General features: G+C 32.7%; 1 protein-coding gene across 1 annotated transcript; it reads left to right on the forward strand.

Moving 5' to 3' along the window:
- The first annotated feature begins 5888 nt into the window (after positions 1-5888).
- LOC130939777 (polyphenol oxidase A1, chloroplastic-like) lies at positions 5889-7622 on the forward strand. Its single transcript, XM_057867855.1, has one exon. It carries the CDS (start codon positions 5889-5891, stop codon positions 7620-7622), a length of 1734 nt encoding a protein of 577 aa, XP_057723838.1.
- The last annotated feature ends 2430 nt before the right edge of the window (positions 7623-10052 follow it).

The following is a 10052-nucleotide window of genomic DNA, read 5'->3' on the forward strand; positions in this document are numbered from 1 at the left end:
TATATTTTAAAAAGTATTCGAAATCATTTATAGGGTTATTAATTAAATTTAGCAGTTAAGTTAATTATTCGGGGCTTTAATAAATTGGATTAAGTAAAATCATTTGTCTGAATTGGATTTAGTAAAATTATATATCATAGCTTTATGATTTCAATTATTATGTCCTGTTTTGTTAATTGTGGAAATTATTTAATAATGATAGTTAATTAATTGGTAGGTTAGATTAGTCATACATGGTAATTACTAAATTAGTTAATTAACAAAAAGTTTAGCATGAGTTTAATAAATTAGTTGCCCTAGTTAGATAATTATTATCTTTTAGTAGTAAATTAGTAATTGTTAATTATTTGATTAATAATCTGATATGTTTTTGTAGAGTTTACGGTATTTGATACGTGATCATCCATTCTTTTCGGATCGGTACAATGATAGGGTTGAGGAGCACTTACGGTTTACCGATTTCTTGCATGTCCCAAATTGGAGTAGTTCAATGTCAGAAAGCACTGGTAAATGCACTAGTCGAAAGGTGGCATCCGAACACAAATAACTTTCGCTTTCTTGTTGGTGAATGTGCTGTGACACTATAAGATGCTATTATTCTTAGTCTTCCAACAGACAGTTTTCCAGTCACAAGGATGACTATGAGTAGTTTTGAAGCCTTAGAGGTGGAGTGTTTGCAGCAATTTGGGGTTGCATCGAGAAATTCGGACTGTAGAACAAGCTGCATAAAACGGCTGTGTCCCTCAGTCCCACATTGCCTACATCGCCTAGGACGACGTAGCATTCGCGTGTCCATCTCGTTCAAGAAGCGCGTCATCCTTGGACGACCTTTGTTAACTCTTCTCAGGTACGGATTCGGTACGAATCGAGGCCCATTATAAGCAGGCAATATAGTAGGATCTCCCAGTGGCCTAAACCTGGCTCGGTAAACCCGTCAAACTTGGTCCATCTTATACACATCATGAATATATACTTGCCAATCTATTCGTTGATTTGCACAACATGCAAACACATGTTGACAAGGAATTCAGTTCACCTGAAACTCACCGCAGTCACATTGTTGTCGACAGAGGTCGACAGCATACTCCATTCTACTTGGCATCTCACGCACTTCAAAGACCTCATTCTGCCTGTCGAAGCAATTCATCTAGATGTTTCCTGATGCAAGTTGATTTGCATGCAATTTGGAGGTCACTAGCTCAGAAAAAACATGGCCAACATTAATTCGAGCCTCCGCCTCGGCTCTTTTTCGAGCGAACAACTCGTTGAGTCTGTAGAAAGTTGCTTTGACAAGTGCAGTGATCGGGAGATTGCGTGCATCCTTCAAGACTGAGTTGATGCATTCCACGAGGTTCGTCGTCATGTGACTCCATCGGTAACCACCATCGAATGCCAATGTATACTGTTCGCGGGGGAATCGGTTTAGCCAGTTAGTGTAAGCCTCGCCCCCTTCTCGTTAATGTTGGTAACGCAGTTCATACTCGCGGACCGTCATCGAATATCCCGTCCAATAAGAAAGGACAAATTTAAAAAAAAAAACAATACCTATAATAATAATTGAACATTACCCTGTTAATAATGAACTTCAAATTACACAAAGTTACCTATATTGACGACAAGTTTTGTAGGTACGGTGCCTTGAATTTTCTCAAAAAATTTGACTCTATATGCCTGACGCAAAATATGTGAAAAGTTCTGGGAGGCGACCAAGCTCCGTTTCTGCGGGTCACAGCTATATTGATAGATTTGTGTCGGTCAGAGATCAGTCCCACACCATCCGAGTCACTACATGTTATTGCAAGTTACTCAGAAAAAGTGCCACGTATCAGAAGTCTCTCCCTCCACAATAGCAAATGTAATTGGGACGATATTGTTGTTACCATCCTATGAAACTGCAAACAACAGACAACCCTTATACTTTCCGTACAAGTGAGTCCCATCTACTTGGACAACTGGTTTACAATGTCTGAATGCTCTAATACGGGGGTAATAACTCCAGAAGACTCGATGCAATACCCGGATATATGCAGGCATAGTCTCAAAATGGACAACTACTGATGGCTCCTTATGACACATGGCCTCAAATCATATAGGCAAAGCTTCGTATGATGCTTCCCAACCTCCAAATATTTTTTCACTGACTTTTTATTAGCCAACCATGCTTTTCGATAACTGATGGTGTAATTGAACTTTGACTGCACTTTCGCAATAACTGATTTCACCTTTATCGAGGGGTCAGCCTCAACCAATGACTTTATTGCTTCTGCAATTTTGTTCGAATCCAGTTTCGAATAATCCTGAGAAATGGTTGCTCTGGTGCAAGTGTGACTACCATTATACCTCCTTATAACCCAACAGTACTTTCTGCTGATCATGCTAACCCTGATAAGCCAATCACAACCTGACCCATACTGCGTACACTTGGCATAAAATGTCAGCGACTCTGACTCATACACCCGGTGGTCTACACCTTTTTGGATAGTATAATCTTTCATCGCCATAATAACAACTTCTTTGGAACTGAATTCCATTCCCACGACAAATTCACCATCTGCGACAACAGGAATTTCTGCCACAACGACAGCCGTAGCATAAATATTTAATACACAAATATTTAATAAGTGCAATTAAAAGTAAATCAATACTCACTACATCAATCTTAATATAATTAATAAACACTAATTAAAAGCATAAGCACATAAACAAATACTAATTAATAAACACTAATTAATATTTAGCTTAATCAATAACTAACTACAAATAATATTATTAACGAAACAAACACACAAAGAAATGCTAATTACGTATATTATCACATGTCACGTAATTATTTAGTCACATCGATCAATATAAATTATTATAAAATTCTAATCCTTCGTGTATATATATAGGTAATTACGTACCTGCATTCGTATACTCCGAAAACTCTGTAGTACGCATGGCTTCCAAGTCCAAAACTCGCATAAAAGACAGCTCCTCAAACGGATGTTCGTTTGTTAATGCATTTGCCAAGTCAGTCACAGTTGGTGCCATAGTGCCGTCACCTTGGTCTTCATCTCCATCTGGACCAACAACTTCGTAATTGCTTTCAAACTCTTCCTCACTGTCACTGTTATAATCTTTCCGTTTAATATTTCGGTCGGCTTTAAACTGTTCGAATTCAACATACACCTCAATGAACGATATCTGAGTGCGACTTTCAATGTACATTGAAAATATCTCTTGCATGCTCGCTTCCTTCATCAGTTACATATTTCGTTTGAAATTGAACGAATCCACCAAATGCTGGTATGTGATACATGTATAAAATACATGATATTCTTCTAGACAATCCATATTCTATCTTCTCACAAATCACACCTTTTAGTTCCTCGAATGAGATTGTGAATGGAATAACAATATCTAATGGATTTTCACAAATAAATTTCACTCTTCAACTGTTTGTAACAAAATCTGATCGAAATAATATACTTTGAGTAAGACTCTATCATCTATTTTTCTCACTCACATGAATAAACTTCACATTTAAATTATTTTCCTTCGTTCGAAAGAACAGAAAAAAATAGATAGAAGTGCTGAGGGAAGAAGACGATAAATTGAATCGCTCTAATCAGCCCAATACGAGCTACCCACACTTATATAATATTAAAAAAATATATTATAATCAACTCGGATCCAGCGATTACCTTTAACTTATTAAAAAAAAATATTTATTAATTAAATTCGAACGGTCCAATTTAATTTTCAAAAAAAAAACTAATTAGACGGTCCAATTAATTTCATTCTTAAAATATAAATTTTTTCTTCCTCATAACTCCTACCATCCGATTTGGTTATCCAAATTTCTTTTAGCAAAAGCTGTCCCACATTTATATATAGTACTTCCATATTTCATATCAACACATAATACACATATAGCTGACATATCTAAAATAATGAACCTAGCCTTTCAGTAGTGGCTAGTGGCAATATATAATTATTGAATAAAAATATCAATAAGTGGGATAATTCATAATTGGTTATTATTTATTAGCTTGCTCAAACAAAACTTTAACATTGTTGTGGAATAAAAAATGGAATAAATCTACTGACAAGTATTTTAAAGATACTCTTTAAAGATATTATAAATAAATGTTTAAATAAAAAAATTAATTAATTCTAAATTTCAAATACGTTGAATATATTAAAAAAGTTAAAATATTTATTCACTTAAACAAATACTATTTTATTACTAGATCTAAATATTAAAACGTTGGTACAATTATTTTTACACAAAATTAATAATTTAAAATTATTAAATAATATAATATATTTAACTAAAATATTATTTGACAATTATTAAGTATCGACTTTACCTATATCTCTATCAAATCTAAATATTTATCCTTCACATCCGTAGAAAATAAATATTGGCTGCTATATACGCGGAGAGTGTTTTTCCTGGGCAGTTGATGACTTTATGTATGGCAAGTTTCACGTGTTAGACACTATCTGTAGAGAGAAATTCACTCGAGTACTGGATCTCAGAGTTTGATTTATCCGTTTTGTTAAAAATTTAAATATTTTTGAAAAAATACTGATTATTTTTTTATTTGTAAATAATTTTATATTATATTATTCGATTCTTGATTATTTTAATAATCAATATCCTAATAAAAATTTAAATATGTATATATATAAAATGTTTAAAATATAATAAGATTAGATTATTAAAAAATAGTATGATAAGATTAATTAAGGAGTTAATTTTGTTGTCATTTTTTTAAAATTATTTTTTAATCTAAAATTTAATTTAATTTTAAAAATGTTCATTTTTTACAAAATTCGAAATTTATAATTTAAAATAATTAAAATTTTAAAAAAATTGATCGACATTGACTTATAAATAAAAAGGCGATTCCCTGGAATTACTAAGAAAAATATTACAAATCATGCACGTGGTCCACATGGAATTTCGTTTCTTCGATAAGTATCACAGAAGTAGAAGTGTAGAACTAAGAAACAAGGGAATGGTCCACCTTCACCAAATAAAAAGTACAAACAAGTTCCAATCTCGAGAATAATGTTCACCTACTCCTCACTAAAATTAAAAAGAGAACAGAACAAAAATTGAAAACTAATATTATACAGTTAATTAATATCGTAGCTGATACTAATATTAAAAATTTTTAAAAATAAGAATATTTAAAATTTGATGAAAAAAAGTTAAGATAAATATTTTTTATTAATATTAATCAATATTTTAAAATTAATATTTTATTTTTATATTATTAAATTTAAAATTTAAAATTTATTAAATATTAATAAAAAATTAATAAATTTGATTCATTATATAATATTAGTTTTAAAAAATTATTTTAAATTTCAACTCAATAAAAATAATCTTTAATAAGTTTTATATAAGATTAACCGAATAATTTATTATAATGTTGCTGACAATATTAATGCATTACTCTTTAAAAAAATATGTAAAAATATAATAATAAATAGAGGAAATATAATAAATTAATGAAATATCTATATAATGTATATAATAAAAATATAGAAATATTTAATTTAGTAGGATATTAGATATTTATTATATTTAATATCAAATAATTATTTTAAATAATATAAATATATTATGTTTAAAAAATTAATAATATTTTATTTTAAATATTTATTTTTCAATTTATATTGAACTAAATAAATAACCTATTATATATATTATACAAATACACTGTTGAAGCAGTATTCGTAACATTAAGAAGTACTCGACATCCTCTATTATTGGTCCACGAAATCATTACACAGCGTGGGTAGTAGTGATGATTATCGTTATAAGAAGAGCAACTATCTTTCACTCTTAGCACTACCAAAACCACGTGAATGCCACTATAGTTACCATCATGGCTTCCATCTCAACCCCTCTCTCTTTCCTGTCTACCACCGCCAATGTCTCCGCAGCCACTTCCTCATCCTTTACTCTCTTTCCACTTCAACCCAAGAGACACCGCTACCCTAAATCAAAACGCCACATTTCCAAAGTGTCATGCAATAATGGCGGTGATGACAACATTATTTCAAAAGGAAACAGGAGGGATGTCCTGATTGGCCTTGGAGGCCTTGGCGCCGCTGCTTCTTTCACCTACAACCCTTTCGCCGTGGCTAATCCGGTGGTTACCGATCAGAATTCTTGCGGGCGGCCTAACCTACCGGCAGGTGCAAAACCCATCCCTTGCTGCCCTCCAAAAGCAACAAATATCAGCGACTTTGTGTTCCCCAGTAACCAGCCGTTAAGGGTTAGAAAACCGGCTCATCTGGTTACCGGTGACGAACTAGCCAAGTACAAGGAAGCTATTAGGCTGATGAGAGCCCTCCCTGACGATGATCCTCGCAGCTTCACGCAACAAGCCAACATCCATTGCGCTTATTGCCATGACTCCTATGCCTTGGATTCTACTCTTCCCCCACAAGTCAAAGTCCACTTCAACTGGCTTTTCGCTCCTTTCCATCGCTGGTACCTTTATTTCTACGAGAGAATCCTGGGCAGCTTGATCAACGACCCCACCTTCGCTCTTCCCTTCTGGAACTGGGATCATCCCGACGGCATGGACATCCCTGCCATCTTCACCGACAGAAGATCGTCGCTCTTCGATGCTAAGAGGAATGCCAACCATCAGCCACCTGTTCTCGTTGACTTGGACTGGAACAGGAGGGGCGTTGACACTAGCGGTGAAGTGGACAAGAATTATGCCAAGGTTTACAAGTGTATTGCCGATGTGAAGGGGCCAGCGTGCTTCTTTGGCTCATCTTTCCAAGCTGGAGGTGGTGTCTCTTCAGCTGCTGGCTCTTTGGAGACTCTCCACAACACGTGTCATTCATGGACCGGTGATCCAACGGATCCCAATGGTGAGGACATGGGGTCCTTCTATTCTTCCGGAAGAGATCCGATCTTCTACTGCCACCATTCCAACGTGGACCGCCTCTGGACTATATGGAAGGAAAAGTTTGGTGGAGTTGATTTAAGCGATAAAGATTATTTGAAGTCAAGTTTTCTGTTCTATGATGAGAATAAGAACCTTGTACGAGTCAGGTCCGAACAATGCCTTGACCAGAGTAAGCTCGGGTATAAATACATGGATGTTCCCATTCTATGGAAGAATGCGAAGCCAAAACCCGCCACCAACAAAGCTCAAAGGGCAGCACTGGCTCCCACGCCGCTGAACCCTCCGAACCTGCCCTTGGTGTTGAACTCCATTACGAGCTTTGCTGTGAAGAGGCAGTTTAAGTCGAGGAGCAAGGAGGAGAAGGCGGAGAGAGAGGAGAGTCTGGTGTTTGATGTTGCGTTTGATAAGAGCAAAGATGTGAAGTTTGATGTGTTGGTGTTTTGGAAGGGAGATCCGACGCAGGCCACACCCAAGGACAGGGAATTCGCTGGAAGCTTTGTGAATGTTTCCCATGCTCCAAATGCCAAGGACACAACGGTAAAATACATCATTGGGATAACGGATTTGTTGGATGATTTGGAAGCCGATGATGAAGATAATGTTGAGGTAACATTGGTTCCACAATATGGTGTTGTGCCTGTTACAATAAATAACGCCTACGTAAGTTACGATGAATGTTCATTCAAAAAATAACAAATCTTACTACCCACACTCCTCGTTTAATTTTCTGCTTATGCTTCCTCCTACCTATCCCTTCAATAATATTATTATTGGTGACTTTTCTATCTCAGTCATTTGTACTAGTTCACCAATAATAAAACGTGTGTCTGTTTTCTTTGCTTTCGAGAATTTTTGTTGCTTTCATAATATGTAGTGAATTGATGATGAGGATGATGTTTTAGAATAATATTTGAAGTTAATTAGTAACAAAGGCTTCCTAATCAGCTTGAGAAAACAAGTACCAGTGAGAAATATATTAACTGCATTTGCCACTTTTTTGACATGATATGCTTTAAAAAAATGTGATGTATTACTTAAATTAATTTATATATATTTGTATATAAAAATATATATTATTTAATTTATTTTTAATATACATTTTAGATTGTTATATATTTGAAGAAACTTCGTTGCACTCATAAGTAAAAGTGTCAAGGGGCTACTCATTCCATCCAAGCTCACCAAAAACAGAAAGGTACTGCTTGTCAAAATAAAATGGGTTTAAATCGGAGTGGAAATTCAGGTGTTGTCAATTTTACATGAAGTTGATGGTTGAGAGCAGTTAGATGATTTGACTGATTTGACTAAATTTCTATCTAAAAGCTCTCAGTCATTAACTTCACGTGAAGTCGACTATTTTTGAGTTTTCACCTTAAATTGATGTGACTTAGTGGTCTAACTTATTTACTTCTTCTTTTAAATAATATAATAAGAATTAATAAATATAAAATTAATCATAATTAAGTCTGTGTGAGATCGAATTCTATCTTGTGCATATAATAATTTATTGACTAACAGTAAACTCTTAAATTGAATTTCAATTTGCGTCAATTTAATCATTGACCCAATAAATTATAAGATACGGTGAGAAACCAAAAAAATATTAAATTATAATACACTTTTTTTATAATCTTTTAAAAATATTTAATAACAAAAAATATTAATAAAAAATTATTAAAAAATTTATTATTTTTAACTTTATTTAATATATCCTATAATAAATAAGTATCAAATAAATCAATTTTAAAATATTTAAACTAATTATTTTTTGTGTTCTAACATTACCATTAAATTTTAAACGTTAATAAAGTTGTCCTACAGTTTTCTATAGCGTGACGACCCTAATAAGACTAAGGTAGCTTTGATTTGATAAATAACCATAGAAAATTTTGTATCTTGTGTCACGTGGGAAACATTTATATTAATGTATATATCTAAACCAATAATATTGTTATAATGTTATTTTTAATACCTAAAGTTAAAGTCTTTATTATTTTATCGCTTGTGTCAGTAGGTGGGGAACATTTATATTAATGTATCTAACTTTTCTAATTATTATTAAAAGTAAATAATAAAAAATAATTAAAATTAATTTAATAAAAATGTATAAATATAGGATTAATCATAATTTAAATAGAATTAACAAAGTTAAATTATAATACACTTTTTTTTATAATCTTTCAAATTTTAAGTAAACGTTAATAAAGTTGTCCTAAAGTTCTCTATAGCATGACTCTAAAGTTGTTTTGATTTGATAAATAACCATAGAAAGTTTAGTATATATCTTGTGTCACGTGGGGAGCATTTATATTCATGTATCTGCCTAAACCAATAATGTAACACAATAATTAAAGGTAAAAAAGGTGAATGAATAATAAAATTGATGAATACCACAATTTAATCAAACACACAGTTGTAATATAATGTCAAAATGAGGTACCCATTTTGCAAAAGCATATTGGAATTTTATCCAATGCATAAAAGTAAACAATAATAGTTGCCACTTCTAATTCTAGAGCCTCAAAATCAATTTAGAACCGATATTTGATTTTGATACAATTATAATTAAGTTCTTTTCTTAAAAGATAAATGAACAATTTTGAAGTGATAAACAGTATAGCTTTCTCGTGATAGCTTCTCCCTGCATTCAAATTAAAATTGATTTAGATTGGTGTGAACATAAATCACAAACTTGACTTAAATGTGGTCGCTCAACTACCTTCATTACTACTTCTACTCCACATTAAATTTTGTTTTACTCTTAAGTCTTAACACAAGTTTCCATGAGTTTGAAAATTCTTAACGCAAATTCAATGATTGGAGGGTGCCTATTTTAGCATCTCTAGTTTGAGATAAAAGTATATTACAATGGAAATGAAAAAATGCAATGAATTAGCTAACAAATTAAACAAGAAAAAATGTGGAAATTAAATATAAAATCCTTAAAATGATGAACATATATAGCTCTACTTTATTTTGGCTTCCGCGGCTCTCATCCTAATCACTGCTATATAGTATATACTACTGATATTTAAACTGGTAAAAGTAATTAGTATACTGTATACATCTTTAACCATATGAAGAAAAGAAAAGTAGTGGGTGTTCACTTTTACACATCATATA

Source organism: Arachis stenosperma, chromosome 7 (assembly GCF_014773155.1).
Source record: "Arachis stenosperma cultivar V10309 chromosome 7, arast.V10309.gnm1.PFL2, whole genome shotgun sequence".
NCBI classification, from domain to species: domain Eukaryota; kingdom Viridiplantae; phylum Streptophyta; class Magnoliopsida; order Fabales; family Fabaceae; genus Arachis; species Arachis stenosperma.